The 25274-nt window shown below is 55.6% G+C and overlaps 1 protein-coding gene and 1 long non-coding RNA gene across 2 annotated transcripts; one reads left to right on the top strand and one right to left on the bottom strand.

Annotated features, from left to right (window-relative positions):
* Positions 1–3978: 3978 nt before the first annotated feature.
* Positions 3979–10995, bottom strand: LOC125319041. Its single transcript, XR_007200580.1, has 3 exons — positions 10953–10995; positions 10397–10557; positions 3979–9241 (listed from the first exon to the last, which is right to left on the bottom strand). It is a non-coding gene; the product is annotated as an uncharacterized LOC125319041 (long non-coding RNA).
* Positions 10996–16018: 5023 nt separating this feature from the next.
* On the top strand, positions 16019–18426 carry LOC125319024 (zinc finger protein 239-like; the record flags this gene model as incomplete). Its single annotated transcript, XM_048289989.1, has 2 exons — positions 16019–16055; positions 16242–18426. Coding segments are annotated over 2 exons (876 nt in total), but the record flags the coding sequence as incomplete, so codon positions are not given.
* Between the last annotated feature and the right edge of the window lie 6848 nt (positions 18427–25274).

Here is a 25274-nt window from a genome sequence, read left to right as displayed (position 1 = left end):
GGGCCGGTGTCAGGCCGAAAGACAACTTCACCACAAAACTTTAACCATGCTGTCCTGAAGAACTACAACAACATGGCGGCGCCTCGTCACTTCCGTAAACAATGGCTACACCATCATGCGACCTTGTAGCTCACCCTCCAGCTACAGCGCCACCTGTGGCTGCTTCTGTTATTGCACCCTCAAATACTTGACAATACACAGACACAGATACAGCCTGCCTCGGAACCCATTCTATTGCACAGAAAGGGCGGAGATGGACCAGAAAGAAACAGCTGCTGGAATAATAAACACAGAAGAATGGACAATGATTGTTCTGCTTCTGGTGAAGAAGAAAACCTATCTCTCCTTCAATCAAGACACCGTCTGAGGGAAAGTCAAAAGCCAGTGACAACAGACTGGGCAGAAGTTAGATGAAAGGCACTAAAGGAAAAAGATTTTGATTTAGCCCAAGAGCCACTTCTAGCTTTGCCAGTCAGATATGGCCAAGGGAATGCCGAACCAAGATGGGTGAAGGTAGACCATGATGATATCAAGGATTTGAGAAGAGCGATTCGAGAAAATGGGATAGGCTCACCATATTTTAAACAGCTGCTAAAAGCAGTAATTGATAATGCAGATTTAATACCTCTTGATTGCAGATACATTGCTTCATCAATTTTAACAGAATCACAATACATCCTATGGGACATGAAATGGAGGAAATTCTTGAATCAAAAAAATGCAACACATGCGGGAGGTCCTCATGCAGCACTTAAAATAGCCCAGCTACCAAGCGACCCCCCCAATGATAAGCCTGAAGAACAAATAGATTTACCGAAAGTAGTGTTAGGGGACATAAAAAAAGCAGCCTGCAAAGCTTTTTTGTTGACACAGCCGGTGGGGAGCCCAGAAGGGACTTACACATCAGTAAAGCAGGGGCCATTAGAGCCCTATACAGCATTCATCGATCGCCTGACACAAGCCTTGGAAAGGCAGTGTGAGGATGATGAAACCCGACCACTCTTGCTTTGCAACCTTGCATATGCGAATGCCAATGAAGAATGTAGAAAAGTTATTCGAAGCCTACCTGAACAAGAACCTACTTTATCACAAATGATAGAAGCCTGCAGCAAAATTGGCAAACCTTAACAAAAGAGGGGTCCAGGGCACACCGGTGTTGGGAAAAGGGGTATCACGTGGTGGAGAGATCCAGAATGGGTGGAAATGGGGGCCATGGGGCTCCTCAGTGTTAAGGAAAGAGGGATATGGGGGTGGGAAAGGGCAGGAATGGAGCTCCAGGGGATCCCAGGGTCAAGGAAAAGGGGGGTCTGGGAGAGGCAGGATGGCTGGCAAAGGGGGCACAAGGCGGTATTAGTGCTGGATGAGGGGGTGTAGTGGGGTCCTTGTGCTAGATAAGGCAGTTCAGGGGGCTCCTGGTCCTATAGAAGGAAGGTTCAAGGGGGTCACACGGTCAAGGAAAAGGAGGGATCCAGAGGCTGGGAGAGGGGGGATGGCTGGGGAAGGGATTGCAGGGGTTTCGCCGTGCTGGATAAGGGGTTGTAGGGGGGTCCCAGTGCTGAGAAATGTAAGGTTTGGGGGTGCCAGATAACGGGGTGCAGGTGGTTCCCACTGTGCAGGAATGGGGACTCAGGGTGGTCCAGGTGCCAGGGGATCCCCAGGTCAAGGAAAAGGCCATGGTTGGGGTCTGAGAGAGTGTCAGAGACTGAAATATAGTTTATAACTTAAACATTTTCATGAAGGACTTTTAAAACTGTATTACAAAAGCTGCAGAGAAGACAATCCCACCCTGAATGGGGCCCTGACTGAGGCCTTACACCGCTCGCTGATGAAGATAAGATAAAGTAACAACTCCGGGCTGGGGACATTTCATGGAGCACAGGCTTAACACCTCCAAAGGTGGAGACCACAGGCCCAGGGCTATCAGCTGCCAGGCTCTCACAGATCCTCCACCAAAGGGCGGGGGGAGGAGAGGCTTTGGGTGTCTTGGAAATGCCTGTGGTCAGAGGCGCAGTGACTGCCCATCCTCCACTGTGCAGAGGAGCCCAGCTGAGGAGTCCTCACTGGGGTGGGGGGTAGGGGGGCAAAGCTTATCCACAGCAAAAGGGGGGGACATGGCCCATCACAGGGGCCCCCCTCAAAGGGGTCCCCAGACCCTGCACCAGAGATGATGCAACAGACCCTCAGTGTTGCAAGGGACAGTGTCAAGCTGGCCCCTGCAAGAGAGGCACGTGGGCGTTCCCACCTGGCCCAAAGCGTGTATTAATCCACAGGATTCTGTACTCTTTGGCATGTGGTGTGGTGGCGTGGCCACGGCAGCGACGGGGGACCCTGACCACCAGCAGACCAGATGGAGGGCAGCAACAAGATGCCGTTGGGACCCTCGGATGGGTGATATGCTTCCACCTAACCCCTGTCACCTCTCCTTGTCCCTCCACTCCCCCACGCACACTTCTTTTTCTATTTCTTTCTTTCTTTTCTCTTTCCTTCTCTTTGCCTTTTTTACTATTAAATAAAACACATCAATTTTTTGGCATCAACATCTAACCTCGTTTTGTTTTAATCTCGTTTCTGGGAATATTTTGAACCTTCTAAGTTCTTTCTGGTTTGTGCACAGAGACTTAGCCTGCTTTGCTTTTCTGGGTTTAAACCGGATCATAACAGAGAGGCACGATGGCCGAGAAAGGGGTTGTAGGGAGTTATTGGTGGAGAATAAGGGAGCCCAGGGAGGTCCCCATGCCAGGGAAGGGGGTTCACAAGGGTGACAAGACCGGATAAGGGCTGAAAGGAAACAGAAATGGAAATAAAGGGGGATCCTGGTGCCCAGGAATTGCAGTTCAGCAGGGCCCTGGTGCCGGGGGGCAGTGACCAATCGCCGGGCAGATCCCAGTGGTGCAGGTTGAGAGACACGAAAGTGACTGAGGGAGCACAGAGGGTGGGGGGCAGGGACAGGGGGAAGTCCTGGGAATTTCCCTGGATCCCCCCTGGGACACTCTGTGACCCCCTGCAGGTAGCATTCTGGACCCCCTGGGACCCCCTGCAGGAAGTGCAGGGAGTGGAGAACTGGGGGGACGCAGAGACTGCCAGGGTCTTGGAGGTCCAAGGGTCAGGAAGAGGAACTGGGAGAAGGGAAGGGTCTAAGTCTCAAGGAAAGGGGAGTGCAGGGACTAAGAAAGGCGGGGTGGGGGGGTCCAGGGGGTCCCTATGCCCAGGAAAGGGGTTTCCAAGGGTCCCCGGTGTTGAGGAAAGTGGGGTCTGGGTGCTGGGAAAGGCAGGAATGGGGGTCCAGGGAGTTTCAAAGTCGAGGAAAAGGGGGGTCTGTGGGCTGGGAGAGGTGTGATGGCCGGGAAAGGGGGTGTAGGGGGGTATTGATGCAGGATAATGGGGCGCAGGGGTGTCCCAGTGCTGGATATGGGGGTTCAGGGGGATCCTGGTGCAGAGGAATGGTGATTCAGAGGGTCCCGGTGCAGGAGAACGGGGGCAGGGGAGTCCCCGTGCCCAGGAATGGGGTTCTGTGAATGCCAGTGCCCGGGACTGGCGATTCAGCGGGATCTCCGTGCCCAGGAATGGATGTTCATGGGGATCTCGATGCCCGATAAGGGGGACAGGGGGCTCCCGGTGCGGGGGAAGGGTTGCAGGGGGGTCACAGTACCCAGGAATGGGGATTCAGGGGGGTTTCCTGTGCCAGGGAATGAGGGTGCAGGGTGTTTTAGTGCCCGGAAATGGAGGTTCAGGGGCGTCCCGGTGCCCGGCAATTGCGGTTCAGGGGGTCCCAGTGCCGGGGGTCCCCCTCACCTCTCGTCGCCCCCCCCCCGAATCCCCCAGGAGCGCCCCCGGCCCCAGCGCTGGAGCCATCGCGCTGCTCCGCTGGGCCCCGCCCCCAGAGCCGCCTCCGGCCCCGCCATTGGCGCCGCTCTTTCCTGCCCGCCAATGGCAGCGCGGAGCGCTCGTGACGTCACCGGCCGCCGGGCGGACCCCAGAAGCGCAGGTCGGGAGACGGAGAAGCGAACGACCAAGGGGGCGCGGGGGCTGGGGACAAGCGTAGTTCCTGGGAATTCGTCTGGATCCCGCTGGATCCCCGCTGCGACCCCTCTAAACCCCTCTGGGACCCCTGGGGCTCTCCGGGAGCCCCTGGGATCCCCCTTCAGGAAGCGCCGGAAGTGGAGAACTGGGGGCACACGGAAATTTCGGAGGTCTGAGGGATCCAACGGTCAAGGAAAACTGGGTCTGGGAGCTGGGAAAAGCGGGATGCCTGAGAAGGGGATGCAAGGGTGTGTTGGTGCACGATAAGGGGGTGTAGGGGGCTCTCTGTGCACAGGAATGCGGGTGCAGTGGCGTCCCGGTGCCGAATAAGGGGTTGCATGTGAGTCCCAGAGCACGTGAAGGGGGTGCAGGCGGGGGTCCCAGTCCCGGATAACGGGATGCAGGGGGTCCGCATTCCCAGGAATGAGGGTTCAGGGGAGTCACAGAGTCAAGGAAAAGGGAGTGAAGGCACGTGGAGCGGCGGGATGGGGGTCCAGGCGGTTCCTCTGACCAGGAAAGGGGGGTACACGGGTCTCCAGTGTTGAGGAAGTAGGAGGCTGGGAGCTGGAAAAGCCAGGAATGGGGGGTCCCGGGAGGCTCAAAGTCAAGGAAAAGGACGTCTGTGGGCCGGGAGAGACGGGATGGCCGGGAAAAGGGTTTGCAGGGGTGTCCCGGTGCTGGATAAGGGGGTGCAGGGGGGTCCCGGTACTGAGGAATGGGGGCTCAGACAGGTGCCGGTGCCCAGGAACTGCGATTCAGCAGGGTCCCGGTGCCGGGGGCAATCACCGGTCTCCGGGCAGATCCCGGTGGTGCAGGCTGGGAAACGGGAAAGTGACCGAGGGACCGCGGGAGGCAGGGACAGGGGACATTTCCTGGGAATTCCCCTGGATCTCTCCTGGGACCCCCGCAGGGAACCTTACGAACCCCCTGGTACCCCCCTGCAGGAAGCGCAGGGAGTGGAGAACTGGGATGACTGAGATTGGCGGAGTCTGGCGGTGTCCAAGGGTCAAGGAAGCGGAACTGGGAGAGCCGGGAAGGGTCACGGAATGGGGATGTTGCAAAGGCTCTGAGAGGCGGGATGGGAGATCCAGGGTGTCCTTGTGCCCAGCAAAGGGATGTCCAGGGGCCCTCGGTGTTGAGCAAAGCGGGGTCTGGGTGCTGGAAATGCAGGAATGGGACTCTAGGGGGTCCCTGGGTCAAGGAAAAGGGGGGGTCTTTGGGCTGAGAGAGGCGAGATGGCCAGGAAAGGGGGTACAGGGGGTTATTGGTGCAGGATAAGGGGGTTCAGGAGCGTCCTGGAGCTGGGAATGGAGGTGCAGGGGGTTCCTCATGCCTGAGAATGGGGGGTTCAGACCCATGGGCTGCACAGGGGTCCCACTGCCGGTAATGGGGGGTCAGGTGGTCTCACTGCTGGCCAGGAATTGGAGTTTCAAGAGGGTTCCGAGGCCCAGGAATGGTGGATCAGGGGGTTTCCCATGGCAGGGAATAGGGGTTCAGGGAAGTTCCTGGGAATCTGGGTTAAAGGGGGTCTGGGTGCCTCAAAATAGAGGTTCAGGGGGGTTGCAGTGCCAGATACAGGAGTACAGTTGGGTCCTAGTGCTGGGGAGGGAGGTGCAGAGGGGTCCCAGTACCCAGGAATGGGGGGCTCAAGGGGCTTCATGAGAATGAGGGTGCATGGTGTTCTAGTGATGGGAAATGGAAGTTCAGGGGGGTCTGGTGCTCAGGAATTCCAGGGAATTCACCTGGATACCCTCCTGGGACCTGCCTGGATCTTCCTGTGACCCCTTTGGGACCCTCCTTGGCTGTGCACTGTGGGACCCCTGGGCCGGGCTGGGCTGAACTCCTGGGCCCTGTGGCCAAACTCTGCCTGGAACCCGCTGGGTTCGGCCCGAAGCGGGGCAAGCACCGGGAGCCGCGGATCCATTTTGTCCTGTGGCTGCGGGGCCCCAGCCCCGGCGGGGCAGGACTGGGCGCTGTGACCCCGATCCCTGACTCCCAATCTCCTTCTCTTCCTCTCTCCTCTCCTGTCGCTTTCCTTTGGGTGACAATAAATCCCAGAGCGGCTGCAGAGCCCCGTGCCCAGTTCGGGTTTCCCAGGAAAGGGAGGCCTGGGGCTGAGGTGCCACGGGATGGCTGGGAATGGGGGTCCGGGGGTCCCCGGGGTCAAGGAAACAGGGGATCCAGGGGCTGGGAGAGGAGGATACCTGGGAAAGGGGGTGCAGAGGGGTCCCAATGCCCAGAAATAGGGATTCAAGGGGGGCCCCAAGGAAAAGGGAGGCTCCCCAAAACCCCCTCCCAGGGGGGAGCAGGAGCTGGGTCAGGAGCTCTAGGGGAGAGAAAAGGGGGTGACCCCAGGATGGGGGGAATCCCGGGAGGGGCTCACATGCTCAAGGGGGGACATGACTCCTGGGGACCCCTGTCACCTCCTCCCACAGGTGGAGGCCGAGTCCCAGCCCAGGAGTATGAAGCCCAACACGAAGCCCCCGACCCCCATCAGCATCTTGGGGGGCGTCCGGTGGCAGCTCCGGGGGCAGGTTGGCAGGATCCAGGAAACGTGTGCGGCTGCCAGGAAGGGACTGGGATGAAGTGGGACAGGCTGGGATGGACTGGGAGAGGCTGGGACACTGGGATACAGCAGGACCAGGACAAAGTGTGACCAGAACTGGGGCAACAGGGGTCATACTGGGAGTAAGTGGGACCACACTGAGGGCTACTGGGAGCAATTGGGAGCATGCTGGAAGCAACTGGCGGTACATGGGAGTGATGGGGTGCATGCTGGAGGCAACCGGGATATATTGGGAGAGACTGGAAGTGACTGGGATCATGCTGGAGGGAACTGGAACCTTACTGGGGCAAGTGGCTGTGACCGGGAATGACTATGAGCAAGCTGAGGGCAACTGGGCTATACTGGGAGTGTCTGTAACCACACTGGGGGTGACTGGGTCTACACTGGGAGCAACTGGGATTGACTGGGACCATGCTGGGGGAGACTGGGATCCTACTGGACACATACTGGGGAATATGTGGAATGACTGGCTCTGTGCTAGGGGCAACTGAGAGCAATTGGGATCAGACTGGGAGGAACTGGGAGCAACTAGGAGCATGCGGGTGACAACTGGGATCATCATGGCATCAGAGTAGGATCATGCTGGGAGTGACTGGGTCTATGCTAGAGGCAACTGGGAGATACAGGGATCACACTGGGAGGAAATGGGACCGTGCTGGGGACAACTGGGATCATATTGGGAGCAATTGAGTCTACACTGAGGGTGATTGGGGTCATACTGGGATCATACTGGAAGTGACTAGGAGCATCCTGAGGGCAACTGGGATATACAGGGAGTGACTGGAATCATGCTGGAAGCTACTGGGAGACACTGGGAGAGACGGGGAGTGACTGGGATCATAGAGGAACCATAAAGGAAGTTACTGGAATAATACTGGGAGTATCTGGGAGTGACTGGGATCATACTGGGAATTACTGGGACTATGCTGGGAGTAAATAGCATCGTACTGAGGGTGACTGGGTTCATACTGGAATCATACTGGGGAGGACTGGAGCCACAGTGGGAATGACTGGGATCATTCTGGGAGAAACTGGGACTGTACTGGGAGTGCTGGGAACTATACTAAGGGTGAATGGGAACACCTGGGACCATGCAGGGATCATAGTGGGAGTGACCAGGGTCATACTGGGATCATACTGAGTATAACTGAAAATGACTGGGATCATACTGGGGAGTGAGCTGGGACCATACTGGGGTGACTGGGAGCCACAGGGCCCATGCTGGGAGTGACCTGGGCCCCCCTGGGGGGAACTGGGGGAACTGTTTTGTGGATGCTAGCAAGGGCTGACAGAGGAATTTTCCTGTGAACTTTTCTTTCTCATAAGAAAGCGGTTAGAGAAATCCAGCTTCTCACAGCTTCTCTGTGAAAGCTTTCGTTCTCATGTGAACTGGATGGACAACAGTTTGAGAGAATGTAAACCATTTCTACACCTGCAGGTTGTTTTGAGAACTGTGAAAATTATTTTCCTTCTTTAAGAATAATATTTGGAAATGGGTGCATTACTGCTCAACCTATCACCTTGAGAGGTGGCGGGTCAATGGGCCAATCATGTAATTTCTCTTTGCGAACCATGCTATAAAAGGTACGGGTGATTAAATGAGGCCACTTCGGCCACACAAGTCTGACCTGGACTTACGTCGTGATTTTCACTGTCTTTCTGCGAATAACAGCGACACTGGCCCAGCTGGGGCTCAGGGTTGTTCCACCCCCAGGGCTGCCCTGGGTCCTGCTGTCACCCCCGGCCCCAGGGAGCCGAGGGACACGGGACAGCCGAGGGACAGGGGACAGCCGAGGGACACGGGACAGCCCGGGAACACGGCCTGGCCCAGGGACACTGTGCTCCAGCACTCTGGGCTGTTGTGCCCGGGGCGTTGCCCTTGGGCTCCCAGGACAGGCAGAGGGGGCAGAATCCCCTCCAGGAGCTGTTGTTCGCTTGAAGCTTTGGTGCCGGACATTCCCACGGAGCCACCTGCAGTGGCCGGAGCCCGGCCGGTGCCCGGTGCCACCAAAGCTGCTCTGTCAGTGCCCTCCTGCCCCGGGCAGGGCAGAGAACACCGAAGGAAAGGCCCGAGCTCGGCTTCGGGCAGGGAGAGGGCACTCCCCTGGCGCTGCCACGGGCACCACAGACCCGGCCTGGGGAAAAGATTGGGATTTATGTCCCACTGAATTGCAGCAGGGATTTGATTGGACATAAATTCCAGTCATTTCCCCATGGAATTCCCATGGCAGTGGGCTGGGGGGGAGATCCGTCCATGGAATTCCCACCTGACTGGGATGTGAGTGAGATCCATCCATGGAAATTCCATGGGAATTCCTGAATTCCCAAGTCCACCCTTCCTGAATCCCACATTCCCATAGGAATTCCCCTCCACACCCACCTTTGTGCTCCAGAGCCTCCCGACCACATCCAATGTATTCTGGGAGCTCTTCCACACAGGTGTGTCCCAGGTAATGCTTCATCTGCTCTGGCAGGATCCCTTTGGATTCCCAGCACCTCTGGGGGATCCAGGTGGCACCGTCAGACACTGCAAAGCTCCCGGATCCCAGCTGGAAGGAGATGAAATCCCACCCATCGTAGCTGTGCCGGTGGGATCCATGGACACTCCATTGGACAGGAGGTCACAGCTGGAAACCACCTGCACTGTGGGGAGACCTGGGAACGAGGAGAGAACGGACCCATGGAGTCGTGTCCCAGCCCCACGGAGCCCCTTGCAGCTCCCTGGATTCCTATGCCAGGCACACAGATCCCATCCCACTCCCACAGATCCCACCCCTAGAGATCCACCCCATTCCCACAGATCCCAGCCCAGCCCCCGGCTCCCCCCCGTCCCCCCGCTCATGTTGTACTGGCTCTGTCTCCAGGTCACTGTCAGCCACGTGCCGGTTCCTCTCCTTGAGCCGGGTCTGGCTATCCCAATATCCCGGGTCTGGCTGTCCCAAAATCCCGGGTCTGGCTGTCCCAGTATCCCGGGTCTGGCTGTCCCAGTATCCCGGGTCTGGCTGTCCCAGTATCCTTGCTCGGCTCCCGCTCCCATCCCCGTGCCTGCAGCTCCATCCGGCCCCGCTCGCTGTGGCAGTGCTCGGAGGGGGTCCCGTCCACGTCCCCGTGATCAGGGACTGGGGGACCCCAGGCCAGGCTTTGACAGCGCCACTTCCAGGTACTGCAGGGAGTGGAGAACTGGGGGGACACAGAGATCTGGGGGGGTGGGAGTTTGGGGATCCAAGGGGGTCCACAGGTCAAGGAGAGGAGAGACTTGAAGAGCTGGGAGAGCTGGGAAGGAGGTTCAGGGGCTCAGAGTCAAGGAAAGGGAGTGCAGGGACTGGGAGAGGTGGGATGGGGTGTCCAGGGAATCCTGTGCCCAGGAAAGGGGATGCCAGGGGCCCTCAGAATGGCGGTTCAGGCGGGTCCCATTCCCGGGAATGGGGGTTATGGGGGTCCCGTTCCCAGGAATGGCGGTTCAGGGGGGTCCCAGGGGGTGCCTGGGTCCCACTCCCCCCTCGCCACCCCAGGAGCCCCCAGCCCCAGCGCTGGAGCCATCGCGCTGCTCCGGGCAGATCCCGGTGGCGCAGGTCGGGAGATGCGGCAGTGCCCGAGGGAGGGCGGGGGAACGGGGGGATCACTTCCAGCTGTCCCAGGGAAGGCTCTGTAAATCCCAGTTAATCCCAGTTGCTCCCAGTGTGTTCCCAGCCACCCCCAGTATGGTTACACACACTCCCAGTATATCCCAGTTGCCCTCAACATGTCCATAGTCATTCCCAGACACTCCCAGTGGTCCCAGTGAGGTTGTTTATTATCCCAGTATCATACCAGTCACGCCCTGTATATCTCAATTGCCTCCAGCATGCATCCAGTCCTTCCCAGTTACTCCAGTTTGCTTGCAGCATGATCCCAATTTCTCTCAGTTACTCCCAGTAGCCGAAAGTGTGATCCCAGTTGCTCCATTTCAACACCAAAATGATCCCAGTCACCTCCCAGTCATATGCCAGCACTCCCAGTATGGTCCCAGTATGGTCCCAGTATAATCCCAGTTATTTCCAATCACTCCCAGTATGGGCCCAGTTGCCTCCACCATGGTTCCAGTTGCTTCCTAGATCAACCAAGTCAGTCCCAGTATGATGCCATATGCTCCCAGTTGCTCCCAGTCACCCCCATATGGGGGATGGTATGCATGCTGTGTTTCCCAGTCACTCTCAGATACTCCCAGTATTAGTCCAGTCACGCCCAATAGGATCCAAGTATGAACCCACTGTGCTCCCAGTTACTGCCAGTATGAACCAGTTGCCCCCCACAGGTTCCAGTGGCTCTCTTTCACCCTCACTTTTTTTCCAGTCACTCCCAGTCACTCCAAATTCCTCCCAGTAACTTCCAGCATGATCCCAGTCATATGCCAGCACTCCCAGTATGGTCCCAGTATGGTCCCAGTATAATCCCAGTTATTTCCAATCACTCCCAGTATGGGCCCAGTTGCCTCCACCATGGTTCCAGTTGCTTCCTAGATCAACCAAGTCAGTCCCAGTATGATGCCATATGCTCCCAGTTGCTCCCAGTCACCCCCATATGGGGGATGGTATGCATGCTGTGTTTCCCAGTCACTCCAAATTCCTCCCAGTAACTTCCAGCATGATCCCATTTGCTCACAACCCCTCCCAGTCAGCCTCAGTGTAGTCGCACTCACTGCCAGTCTGATCCCAGTCACCTCCAGCATTATCCCAGTTCATCACAGCAGAAGCCCAGTTGCTTCCAATCACCCCCAGCATGCACCCAGTCACTCCCAGTTGCTCCTAGCATGATCCCAGTTGCTCCCAGCTGCTCCCAGTCACCCTCAGCATGATTCCAGTCACTCCCACTGTATCCCATTTGCTCCCAGCATGGTCTCAATTGTCCCCCGCAGGTGTCCCAGTATGATCCCAGTATGATTCCAGTCTCCCTCAGTGTGATTGCAGACTCCCCTGGCATGGGCCCAGCTGCTCCCAGTATGATGTCAGTACGATCCCAGTACAGCCCAGACACTGCCAGTACGATGTCAGTACGATCCCAGTACAAAGCAGTGACTGCCAGTGGTGCCACTCCTGGGATCCCCCAGCCCTCTCTGCGTTCCCCCTCCCGGCTCTCCAGGCTCCGAGAGGAGCCCCAAGGGCTGCAAGTCCCCACCCAGGGTCCCCAGCAAGGCCCAGTTTGGATGTGCAGCCCCCAATGTTCCCAGTTTCCCTCTCCTTTCCCCGGGCCGGGTTGCCCCGCCCCCAGCGGGTGGGAGCAGCCGAGAGCCCCGCGCTGCCCATCCCGACCTGTCCCGGCTCCATCCCCGCTGCTCCCGCGGGCTGCGAGGGGCTCGGGAACGGGGGAGGGGGAAGGGGAGGAGGAGGAGGCGGAGGTGGGATTGGGGAGAGGCGGGAGGAGGAGGAGGAGGAGGAGGAGGAAGAGGCGGAGCGGCAGCGGGAAGCTGGAGGAGAGGAGGAAGCGCTCGGCTCCAGCGCTCCCTGAACTCGCAGCCCCCCGGGACCATCGCCCCCCGTCCCGCAGGTGCCCGGGGAGGGGGAGCTCGCCCCAAATGTCCCGGGGTGTCCCTGGGTTTGGGGTTTTTTGGGGGGATGTTTGGAGCTTGCGGGACTCCAAAGCCGAGCCGCAGATGCCCTCGGGGGGACATCGTGGGGTCCCGGGAGGTGTTTTTGGGGGTGCCGGTGGCGGTGGCGGCAGAGCCCCGGCGGGGGCGGGGGGATGCGGGTCCCCCCGCGGTGGGGGTTGGGCTTCCCGGGCCGGGCCCTCCGAGCTCTGCCGGGGCCCCGTGGGGAGCGCGCGGGGGCGGGGGGACACCGGTTTTGGGGACCCCCGGGAGCCCCGGCTTCCGTAAGCGGGACCCCAGAGAGAGGAGAGCCCCAGAAGCCCAAAGCGGGGAGCCCGAGAGGGGGGACCCCTGGGATTGGCGGGACCCCGGCGGGGGGGTCTGGGGGCTGCAGGGGCGGCACGGCCGGGAAAGGGGCTCAGGGGTCCCGGGGCCGGGAAATGCCTGCTCCCAGTATGAGCCCAGTTCCCCCTCCGAGTGGTTCCAGTTTCCTCATCAGTCCCAGTATGAGCGCAGTCAGTCCCGGTATGATCCTGGTCACTTCCCCTCACTCCCTGTAGGATCTCTGTTGCTCCCAGTATGAACCCAGTCACTCCCAATCATTCCCCGTTATGATGCAATTTTTCCCCAGCATGGTCCCAGTTGCTCCCAGTTCATCCCACTTTTGTCCAGTGTGTTCCCAGTTCTCCCAGCTGCCCCTAGCGTAGTCCCAGTCACTGCCAGTATGATGCCAGTCTCTCCCAGCAGAGCCCCAGTCACTCACACTTGCCCCCAGTGTGGTCCCAGTTTCCCCCAGCACATTCCCAGTTGCTCCCAGTGTGGTCCCAGTCACTAACCGCATGATCTCAGACACTCCCAGTATATCCCAGTTGCCCTGAACATTCTCGTGGTCATTCCCAGGCACTCCCAGTTACCTCAGCATGGTTCAGTTGCCCCCAGTTTTATCCCAGTCACTGCCAGTACATCCCAGTTGTCACCAGCATGCATCCTATCATTCCCAGTTGCTCCCAGTCTGATCCCAGTGTATCCCCAGTAGGTTCTCAGCATGAGCCTGGTAGCTCCCAGTAACGCCCAGTCAGGGTCCATTGACACCCATTATAATCCCAGTATGATGCCAGTGGCCCCCAGTGTGCTCCCAGTTGTTGCCTGCCAGTGCCAGTAGCCTCCAGTATGATCCCCGTGACTCCCTGTCTTTCCCAGTATATCCCAGTCACCCCCAGCATGCTCCCAGTCCTTCCCACTTCTTCCCAGTTGCTTTCAGCATGATTCCAGTTGCTCACAGCCATTCCCAGTCAATCCCAGGATGATTCCAGTCACGCTCAGTATGATCCCAGTCTCACCCTGCTGCTCCCACCGTAATTCCAGTATGATCCCACTTGCCCCCAGCATAGTTCCAGGTGTTCCCGGTTCCTCCCAGTATGATCCCAGTTGCCCCTAGAATAGTCCCAGTCACGCCCAGTTGCCCTCAGCATAGATCCAGTTGCTCCCAGGTGTCTCCAGCATGGTCCCAGTTATCCCCAGCATGGTCCCAGCTGTTCCCAGTGTGTTTCCAGTAAGCCCCACTATGGTTACAGACACTCCCAGTATAACCCAGTTGGCCTCAGCATGCTTGTAGTCATTCCCAGGCACTCCCAGTTGCCCAGTAAGGTTCTAGTTACCTCAGAAGGATCCTAGTAGGACCCATAGTCACTGTCAGTCTTGTTCCAGTCTCTCCCAGTATGATCCCAGTTGCCCCAAATGTGATCCCAACTGCTCCCTGTCAATGCCAGTATGATCCCAGTCACTTCCTGCCACTTCCAGTATGATCCCAGTTGCATCCAGTCACCCCCAGTATGTCCCCAGTCACTCCCAGATACTCCCAGTATTATTTCAGTCATGCCCAGAGTGACTCCCTCTCACTGCCAGTGTGGGCCCAGTTGTTCCCAGTTACTCCGAATATGATCCCATTTGTTCCCAGCATGGTCTCTGTTGCTCCCAGTCACCTCCAGTATGGTTCCAGTCATGGCCAGCACCTTTCCAGTCACTCCCAGTCTGATTCCAGTATGATCGCAGTCACTCTCCAAAACCTAAGTACTATTCCAGTCACTGCCAGTATGATCCCAGCCAGTTCCAGTAGGATCCCAGTATGACTGCAGCATGGGCACAGCTCCTCCCATGATCTTCCAGTGTGGTTCCAGATGAACTCAGTTGCCCCTAGTATAGTCCCTGTCTCTCCCCATATGATCCCAGTCCCTCCCAGCATTGTCCCAGTCATGCCCAGTTGCCCCCAGTTCAGACCCAGTCACTCCCACTTGCTCTCAGTAGCCCCCAGCATGGTCCCATTTCTCCCCAGCATGGTCCTGGTTGTTCTCATTGTGGTTCAAGTCAATCCCAGTATGGTTACAGGCACTCCCAGTACATACCAGTTGGCCTCAGCATGCTTGTAGTCATTCCCAGTCCCACCCAGTGTCCCCAGTAAGGTTCCAGTTACCCCAGTACAAAGCAGTGACTGCCAGTGATGCCACTCCTGAGATCCCCCAGCCCTCTCTGCGTTCCCCCTCCCGGCTCTCCAGGCTCCGAGAGGAGCCCCAAGGGCTGCAAGTCCCCACCCAGGGTCCCCAGCAAGGCCCAGTTTGGATGTGCAGCCCCCAATGTTCCCAGTTTCCCTCTCCTTTCCCCGGGCCGGGTTGCCCCGCCCCCAGCGGGTGGGAGCAGCCGAGAGCCCCGCGCTGCCCATCCCGACCTGTCCCGGCTCCATCCCCGCTGCTCCCGCGGGCTGCGAGGGGCTCGGGAACGGGGGACCCAGGGTGTGGCTGGTGCTGGGGCGGGAGGAGGAGGAGGGATGGGAGAGGAGGAGCGGGAGGAGGAGGAAGAGGTGGGACAAGGGAGGATGAAGAAAAGGAGAAGGAAGCATGAGGTCGAGCACTCTCTGAATTCACAGCCCCCCACCCGTGGGAGCATCGCCCCCCCATCCCACAGGTGCCCGGGGAGGGGGAGCTTGGCCCAGATATCCTGGGGGTCCCTGGGTTGGGTTTTTTTGGGGGAGAAGTTTGGAGTATGGAGAACTCCAAAGCTGAGCAGCAAATGCCCCTTTCAGGGACATTGGGGGGTCCCCAGGAAGTGTTTTTGGGGGGTCCTGGTGATGGTGCCAGCAGAGCTCTGGCAGCGGGCAGGGGGATGTGGGGTCCCTCCCGCAGTGGGGGTTGGGTCTGCTCGGGTCAGGCACGGCCAACTCCAGCCCGGAGCCAGGGGGCTGCGGGACCCCCCAGGAGAGCCGAAGGGGGGAACTTGAGGACCCCCAGAGATGGGAGAGCAGAGAGGGGCAGTACCGGGAGCAGGGGAGCCCCGGCAGTCTGGAGGAGCGAACCCCTGTGACCCCCAGGACCCCAAAGTGGGGAACCCAGAGAGGGGGGAGCGCCGCCATTCGCGGGACCCTCAACAGCCTGGAGAGGGGGAGGGGGGACTCCTTGGACCCCCTGCACCCCGAAGCAGAGAATAAGGGGAGAAGGATCCCTTGGACCCCATAACCCCCAGCATCGCTAAGTGGGGACACCAAAGGTGGAGCTTTTTGGATTCCTGGACTCCCAGCAGCCTGGGGAGGGTGGAGACCAAGTAGATGGGGGACCCCAATACAAGCGTGATCCCCAGCAGCTGGGACGGGGGGGAACCCCCCAACATCAGAGTGGTGGGACTAGAGAGGTGGAATTCCTGTGAGGCTTTTTCAGGGCTGAATGTTGGTGTTTGGGAGGTTTTTCTGGACCCCAGATGCCTGGTGACTTGTAGAGATGGACTTGGGCAGGGGGACATTCAAATTCAACATGCTCATCCCTTGTTTTTCCCCAAACCAGGATTTCCCATTCCCAAACCTTGGCCAGATGGAGGAGGAGGCTGTGAGGAAGAGGAAGATGCCCCGGGACCCCCAGGCAGGTGAGGAGGAAGTCCCTGCCCCTTTCCCCCTCTCTCCTGCTCCATCTCCCAGCCCAGCATCGTCCCCAGCTGCAGGACAACCCCGCTGCCGATGCCGTCCTGCCGGGGACGGACTGGGGGGATCTCCTTCCCCTTCCCTGTGGCACGGAGGCAAATCCCATCCTCTCCTTGTCCTTCCTCCCCCAGACAAGGAGCTGAGGACAGAGCCCAGGGAGGACAAATCCCCACGGCAGAACCTGGTGGAAGAGGCCGTTTTGAGCGGCTCCATGGCGCAGGAATCCAACGGGGAGGAAAAGCCCCAGAGATCCGGCGGGAGGAGGGGCTGCAAACGCAGCCCAGGGTGCTCTGAGGAGGAAAAACCCACCGTGTGCCCGGAAGGCAGCTGGAGATCCAGCCAGAGCTCAGACCTGGTGGTTCATGAGCATCTTCAAACCAGGGAGAAGCCCCACAAGTGCTTGGAATGTGGGAAGAGCTTCAGCTGGAGATCTCACCTGATCCGCCACCAGATGATCCACACTGGAGAACGGCCCTACGAGTGTGGGGAATGTGGGAAGACCTTCAGAGACAGCTCTGAGCTGATCCGCCACCAGATGATCCACACTGGGGAGAGGCCCTACAAGTGTGGGGAGTGTGGGAAGTGCTTCAGCCGGAGCTCCAACCTGATCCTCCACCAGATGATCCACACTGGGGAACGGCCCTATGAGTGTCGGGAATGTGGGAAAAGCTTCAGCCACGGCTCCAGCCTGATCCGCCACCAGAGGAGCCACACTGGGGAGAGGCCCTATGAGTGTACTGAGTGTGGGAAGAGGTTTACGACCAGCGGCCATCTCCTCCTGCACCAGCGGATTCACACAGAGGAGAGACCCTTCCGCTGTCCCGACTGCAGGAAGGGCTTCAAATACAACTCCATTCTTGTCAGCCACCAGCGCATCCACACCGGGGAGAGGCCCTATGAGTGTCCCAAGTGTGGCAAGAGCTTCACACAGAGCTCTAACTTGACCAGACACCAACAGAAGCACCGGTAAGTGAAGCCCTGCGAGTGCCCTGACTGCAGAAGAGCTTCGTCCGCTGCTCCAACTTCATCCTTCACTGAAGGACCCACATTCCCTGTATCCATGTTGGGAAGACACCTGGCTGGATGTCTCCATATCCTTCTGAATCCCCATAGGCACCAGGGATGATGATATTTGGGAGGATTTGGGGGTTCTGAGGGGAGATGGAAGAGTTTTCTCAATTGCTTTGCACTCCAGAAGATGAGAGGCCTCGATCTGTCACCTCACAACCACCGAATCCCACTGAAAACTGTTCAGTTCCCACTCCAAATGGCTCAGTCACATTCCAAAAGTACTTGACCCTACAGCCCCCTCAAAATCTTCAGGAGGGGCTGGATGGGCATTCAGAGGGTCTGGACGGAGTGGGAGGTACATGGTGGGGGATGGACAATGGGAGGGGGGCAGGGGTTTGGAATGAAGAGCTGAAGGCTGGGGATGATGAGGCCGGGGGGAATCTCCTTTCTGGGTATCCCCCATATCTGAGGGCATTTGGTTTATCCCCAGTTCCTGAGGGGTTTTTTGGGTACCCCCCGATCCTGAGGAGGGGATACAGGGAGACAAGGGATGACATGTGGCTCCGACACTTGGAGTGGGCACCACAGGGAGGGACACGGGGAGCCCATTTAGGGGAAGGTCCTGCTCCTTTCTGACAATTTTGGGGGCTAGAAATGGCTTTTGGAGTTTTCCCGCTGTTATAAATGAAGTCTGTAATTCGTGCTGTTATGTATAAAAATGAACTGTAATAAAACTATACAGAGCCAGAGCTTCAAAGCCCTCCACCAGCCTGGCTGAGAGGAAAATTTTACAACACTGGAGCAGTTGAAAAGGAAGTTCTTTCACCACAGAAGTAATCAATAAGTGAGGATTCCACCCCAGGTGGGGTAGGATCTTATCACCGGGACATTAACACTATGATGACTTGATCACTATCTTCTGGTATCTACACCTCAGCCGATAAGGAATTGGACATTCCGGGAACTCCATTGAGGGTTCCAGGAATCAAAGACAGACAAATTCAGCACCGAAGAGTGGAAATTCATCACATCTAGAAGACCCTTTGTCCAGCCTTGCACTGTGAAAGAAGAACTTAATGAATATGTTAAAGAACGAGAAGAATGGACTGGACTTGAACACTCCCCAAAAATCGTATAAAAATAACCCGGACAAGGCAGCTGGCATGAACTTGGGAGGTCTGATGTGATAGAGGTCAGATCTATGCATGTTCACTAGCTCCGATCCTGGGCTCAGTGCTACTTTTCTCGATCTTGGCTTTTGAGACTGATATTTCGGCCGCATAATAAATTTTATTTCTTTATTAATTTTGATTGGACTATCTTGTTTATCACACCGCTAATTCAGGAAGCTGAGGTGACACTTCCTCCTCATTTTCTGACAGTGAGGAGACGCCGTTTTGGGGAGGATCCTGCTGCTTTCCACCAACCTGGGGCAGGGATATAAATGGCTTGTGGGCCCCATGCCTCATTTTGGGGGGTTGGGGTGACCCCATGGTTCCACCGGTGTCTGAGGGAGGGCTATAACTCCCAGTTTTGGTGGTTATAAGCAGCTTGTGGGGGTCCCACGTTTGAGGGAGGCCACCAGCTCCCACCCCAAAGCAGCCTTTGGCCAATAGGAGCGTGCGGCGGTGATGACTCAGCAGTTGCTATGGTGTTCTGGTTTGGCCAAATTTAGAAATATATCCTCTGATGGGGGATACACATCATAAGGTCACCCCAAGACATGTGGAGATGTGCAGGTGCCAGAGACCACAACACTTTTAAACCAATCAGAAAATGCACAAAACAATTTTTACTCAGAGCTTTTCTCACCGATGACTCCTGTACTGTTTTTGTACAGCCTTGTTTTTGGTGGTGAGGGGGCCACAGAGGTGGCTCCTGTGAGATGCTGCTGGAAGCTTCCACCATGTCCAGCAGTGCCAATCCCCGATGGCTCTGAAGATGGACATGCTGCTGGCCAAAACTGGGCCAATGAGAGAGGCTGGTAACGCCTCTGGGATAACAGATTTAAGAAGAAAATCAAAACAAAGTCACAGTTTTGGCTTCTGGTCAGAGAAGAGGAGGAGGTGAGTACGTGTGAGGGAAACAACATGGAGACACCAAGGTCAGTGGAGAAGGTGGGGGAGGAGGTGCTCCAGGTGCCAGAGCCGAGATTCCTCTGCAGGCTGTGGTGAAGGAGCCCCTGGGGATCCACAGGGGATGCAGAGATCCACCCTCACCCGTGAGGGGAGGTGCCCGTGCCAGAGCAGGTGGATGCCTGGCTGTGATCCAGCGAAACACCCAGTGGAGAGAGAGAGGGCCCTGCTCCCAGACTTGGCGGACTGCACCCTGTGGAAGACAGACCCACGGCGCAGCAGTTTTGGGAGGACTGTGTGCCCGTGGGAGGGGCTCACACTGCAGCAGGTGTGGTGTGGCTGCTGCTTGTGACAGTGGGCCCATGCTGGAGAAGTTCACGGAGAACTGTCTCCCGTGGGAGGGAGCCCACGGCCTCACAGAGGAAGGACCAAACCCCTGTACCCTGTTTCCCTGCGCTGTCGGTGGGAAGGAGGGAGGAGTTGGGGGGGGAGGGGGAAGTGTTCTAAGGGCTTACTTTATTTCTCATTATCCTCCTCTGATTTAAGTTGAGCCTGTTTCACTCTTTGTTGGGGTTTTGGGAGCTCCCCTTCTGTTTTCTTTTTTCCCTTGAGGAATTTTCCCCATATATGTTTCCGAGCTGACAAATTGCTGGGTGCTTGGGAGAAACAAAAGACTTGGCCATTGAGGGAGGGGTCCCAGGGGCTACTCTTTTTCACCTGGGCTTGCAGGAAGCTAGTTCTCCGCATTTGCACAGAGAGAGAGGCTGGAAAGAATTCATGAGCACTGCAGGCTGCTGGGTTTTTTCGGCTGCCTTCCTTCTACTGGAGAAACCCCAAGATCCCAAGCCCGCCTTTCCCTGCCCCGCTGGGAGCTGGGCTGCAGCCGTAACTGCACCAAAGGGGAAAGGGCCAGACAGCTGAGAAGGCTGGCACTGGGTTTGTGGTTCTGTTTACTGTTACTGCCATAGATGTTGTTTGTTTGCCTTGTTATATATGTGAAAAACGAGGTTCACTCTTAGTAAAATTTTAAGAAAAGTTTAATAAAAGGGACAATTAGGAGACAACAGCAAAAAGGGCATTACAGCCGGGTGCTTTGGCAGAGATCCAAAGGCACACCTCTACATCCAAAAGATCGTCTTTAAAAGTACATCTCTTATTGCATATTCATCACAATCATGCATGATTCATAAAGTCTTTGGAGTTTCTGTGTATCATCCCATCAGCCTTATCTTCCTCCTTGGCTCCATTCCATCTCTGCTCCCTCCATAAATTCTTCTCTCTCTGGTTTCTGGTTTTTCTTCTCTGATAAGATACTCCAGAAATGTGAAGACTTTCTCTGCCTATCTTTTCTAAATTGACTACATAAACAATAGACATTCTATATCATGTATTACATTACAGAACCTAGGAAAAGTTTTTCTAACATTAAGGAACATACAAAAAGCCAACATCACAATACATTAATAACAATTATTTAACATGCGAAAAGCCAACATCACAATACATTTATAACATATATATATAATATTAAAGAACTGTTATTGCTGTTCCTCATATCTTTGCCTGAAAGCCCCTTAATTTCAAAATTATAATAATTCGGAGGGAAGGGAGTTGCATTTTTTCATTTCAAAGGAGACTCCTGCCTTTCTTGGCAGACACCTGTCTTTGAAACCCAGACAGATCACAGTGCCCAATTTGGGGCCTGAGGGCATTAAGAGAAAGGGGTGAAAAAGGAATAACAGTTCCTGGGTAACTTAATTTTTTTGTGCTGGATATAGGAACCTTGTTAGGCAGCACTATGTGGAAGAAGGCCCACTGGCAGCATAGAGGAAAACCAGTCTGGGCTGCTGAGGAGTGGAAAGGCATTGCCACTCGGGTAGAGAAGCTATCCGTGAAGGTCCGTCATGTAGATGCCCATGTCCCCAAGAGTTGGGCTGATGAAGAACATCGTTACAACAAACAGGTAGATCAGGCTGCAAAAATAGAGGTGTCCCAGATAGACTTGGATTGGCAACATAAAGGAGAGCTGTTCCTAGCTCGATGGGCCCATGATGCCTCAGGCCATCAGGGCAGAGATGCCACCTATAAGTGGGCACGAGACCGAGGGGTGGATCTAACCATGGACAGTATCTCCCAGGTGATCCATGATTGTGAGACATGCGCTGCGATCAAGCAGGCCAAGCGGGTGAAGCCCCTGTGGTACGGTGGGCGATGGTCCAAATACAAGTATGGGGAGGCCTGGCAGATTGATTACATCACACTGCCTCAAACCCGCCAAGGCAAGCGCTGTGTGCTCACAATGGTAGAAGCCACCACTGGATGGCTGGAGACCTACCCTGTGCCTCATGCTACTGCCCGGAACACCATCCTGGGCCTGGAAAAGCAAGTCCTTTGGAGGCATGGCACCCCTGAGAGAATCGAGTCTGACAATGGGACTCATTTCAAGAACAGCCTTATCAACACCTGGGCTAGAGAACATGGCATTGAGTGGGTGTACCACATCCCTTACCATGCACCAGCAGCTGGGAAGGTTGAGCGGTGTAATGGATTGCTTAAAACCACCTTGAAGGCACTGGGTGGGGGGACTTTCAAAAACTGGGAGGTGCGTTTAGCAAGAGCCACCTGGTTAGTTAACACTTGAGGCTCCACCAGCCGAGCAGGCCCTGCCCAATCCGAACCCCTACAAACAACAGACGGGGATAAGGTTCCAGTGGTGCACATGAGAGGTATGCTTTGGAAAAACTGTTTGGGTTAATTCTGCCTCGAGCAAAGACAAATCCATCCGTGGGGTTGTTTTTGCTCAGGGACCAGGTTGCACCTGGTGAGTGATGCAAAAGGATGGAGAGACCCGATGCTTACCTCAAGGGGACCTTGTTTTAGGGTGAACTACCCATGGCTCTGTACTCCTATCAGTATCTGCATGTATATATGTATATGTATATAATTTGGGTGATGCATGTATTTATATGGTTAAAACGGTTAAGTTTGATGTAACATGTTAGTATGGGAAAAATTCCGGGTGGATAATGTTGGGGTTTTGGGGAGTTCCCCTTCTGTTTTCTTTTTTCTCTTGAGGAATTTTTCCCATATATGTTGCCAGGGTGACAAATTGCTGGGTGCTTGGGAGAAACAAAAGACCTGGCAACTGAGGGAAGGGGTCCAACGGGCTACTCTCTTTTCACCTGGGCTTGTGAGCTGTTTGCTTTCTTGGCGTTCTGATGGAGAGGCTGGAAGGAATTCTGCAGAAGCACTGCCAGCTTCTGGTTTTTTTGGCTGCCTTCCTTCTACCGGAGAAACCCCGGGATCCCAAGCCCACCTTTCCCTGCCCTGCTGGGAGCCGGGCTGCAGCCGCCCTGTCCCCACCATTGCGTTGGAGCCTTCGCTATTCTGTAGCCACGCATGCCCTGCCTGCCAAGACCTCTGGGGGTTCCACTGCAGCTCCAGAGTTTGATCCATCTCGTCTGCCACCTGGGATTTGTACTCGTCCCTGCCGTTCCAGCCTGCCGTTCCAGCCTGCTGTTCCTGAGAGCCCGGGATCAACTGCCCAGCGGTTTGTGAAGCCTTTGTTCCATCCCTTCCCGGGATCCCAGGGCACCGGTGCCGCGTGTTTCCCGAGCTCGCTCCGGAGCGCCCCCTGCAGCCGCGGGGGAACCATCGCACCTGCCCTGCTCACCGGGAGCCGCCAGCGCCCCTGCCGGCTGCGAGCGGAACTGCACCCGAGGGGAAAGGGCCTGACAGCCGAGAAGGCTGGGACTGGGTTTGTGATTGTTTGCTGTTACTGCCATAGTTATTGCTGTTTGTTTGACTGGTTATATACATATATAATAGTAAAGAACTGTTTTTCCTGTTCCTCATACCTTTACCTGAAAGCCCCTTAATTTCAAAATTATAGTAATTCGGAGGGTAGGGGGGTTGCATTTTTTTTTTTTTCATTTCAAGGGATGCTCCTGCCTTCCTTGCCAGACATCTGTCTTTCAAACCAAGACAGATCTTGGGACCCCACGGCCTCACAGGGGATGGACTCCTCTCCCAGAGCAGCAGAAGGAAGTCTCAGTGATGAACTGACCAAACCCCCTGGTCCTGTCTCCCTGCTCTGTTGGTGGGAAGGAGGGAGGGGCTGGGGGGGAAGGTGTTCTAAGGGCTTATTTTACTTCTCATTATCCTACTCTGATTCTGTTAGTAATCAATTCACTTTGCAACTTTAAATTGAGCCTGTTTAGCCTTTGAAGTGTTTCTCCCAGTCCTTATCTCAGCGCATGAACCCTTCGTTAATTTTTTTCCCTCCTCTGCCCAGCTGTGGCAGGGGAGGGTGAGCGAGCAGCTCTGGTGGGTGCCTGGCATTGGGCCACTGTCAAACCCCGACAGCTCCCCAGTTTCCAGGCAGACTGGTGCTCCCAATGCCTTGTGGCACGGGGCCACTTTGGGGACCTCCTCAGGGCACAGCGTGGATGCTTTGGGTCTGTCGGCACCACCTGGCGCTGGGGATGGGGCGTGTGCAGGCAGCTGGGGCTGCACTGGTGGCACTGGTGGTGCTGGGAGCACCCCCAGCCACGGGCGCAGAGCTCCAGAGTGAGTAGGGGGTGCAGGGGGTGGGGCTGGCAGATGGGAAAGGGGAGAAGGGGGGGTAAAAGATGGGGTGAGACCCCCCAAACTGAGTGGGAGGGGAGTGGAACCCTGCAAAAATCAAAGTTTAGCAAATATATTAAAAGCCACTAAGAATCAAGAGGGATGGAGGGATTACCTTTTGTAATGAAGAGAAGAAAGGAAAAAACCCACAACAAAACCCGTTGAGGAACTGAGGCCATGATATCTAATCTCTGAAATTCTGTGCTTAGAGTGGGAATGACTGAAATTGCTGGTAACAGTGAAATGTTTAATTTGTTTAAAAAACAATCCCAAAAATAAGAAAAGGCCACTGCTGCCTGGAGTGGCCACCTATAAACAGAGACCAGACAAGAATAAGGGAATAAAGGTCGGTATTTATTTGAAGGGCCTTCAAGGTACCCGCTGGGGAGTCAAAAGGCCACACCCAAGATGGACCCCAGAGGTCATGAGTTCTTCACACTTTTACAAGTTTGGTTCATGTGCATATAAGGGTTAATTGTCCAATTATAACCTCAGTTCATTATGTAATTACCATAGGTTTGTCCCCTTTCAGAGGCTTTTTAGTTTACACATTTTGGGGGCTGGTGTCCTTGAGGTGGAAACCTAGAGAGGTTTGTTATGTCTAACCAGCATGAGTGAACAGCAGCTAACAGGCCACATGAAACTTCAGAGTTACACACTAGGCAGTGCAGGATTTGAAAAATATAAAAGTTAAAACCTAAGGCATCACCACCTTCTGGAATAGTTAAACGGGGAAATTCTCTTGGAGGTCATTGGCAAATCGATTTCTCTGTGTTACCCAGACAAAATGGGGATCGGTATCTTTTGCTATTGGCAGATCCATTTTCGGGATGGCCAGAGGCCTTTCCCTGCCACACCAATAAATCCAGGGAAGTGGTACAAATTATGCTTAAAGAAATCATACTGAGATTTGGGGGCCACTTGGGCTATCTTCAGAGAGAGGCCCCCATTTTATAGCAGACTTGGTACCCCAGCTGAGCAAAACCCTGGGTATAAAATGGGACTGACACAGCCCTTGGTGACCAGAGGTGAGTGGGAAAGTGGAAAGGATGAATCAGACTTTGAAGAGACAAATGAGTAAAATGTGCCAAGAAACCTCTTTAAAATGGGCACAGACCCTTCCTCTGGCTCTTTTGTGAGTCAGAATTCAGCCAATCAAAAACAAAAGTAAGTCCCCATGAATTGCTGTAGGGACAGTTGTACCAAACACCATCAGTTCCAGGAGAAACCCATTCAAAGGGAGAAACAGATTTAAATCTATACTTAGTTGCTTTAGGAAAAACTCTTGCTGGACTCTGTTTATAACCCTGTCAGGACCAGTTGCTTTGGATGCCCTGTTCATCCATTCCAGCCTGGGGTTTTTCTGTATGTGAAGACTTGGAACCCTGAACCCTTGAAGGAAAAGTGGAAAGGACCTTTCCAAGTCCTCTTGGTAACCTACACTGCACTCAG

The sequence above is a fragment of the Corvus hawaiiensis genome, chromosome 35 (genome assembly GCF_020740725.1).
Source record: "Corvus hawaiiensis isolate bCorHaw1 chromosome 35, bCorHaw1.pri.cur, whole genome shotgun sequence".
In the NCBI taxonomy this organism is placed as follows: domain Eukaryota; kingdom Metazoa; phylum Chordata; class Aves; order Passeriformes; family Corvidae; genus Corvus; species Corvus hawaiiensis.
The sequence above is the reverse complement of the archived record's forward strand: the minus strand, read 5'-3'. Positions and strand labels throughout refer to the sequence as shown.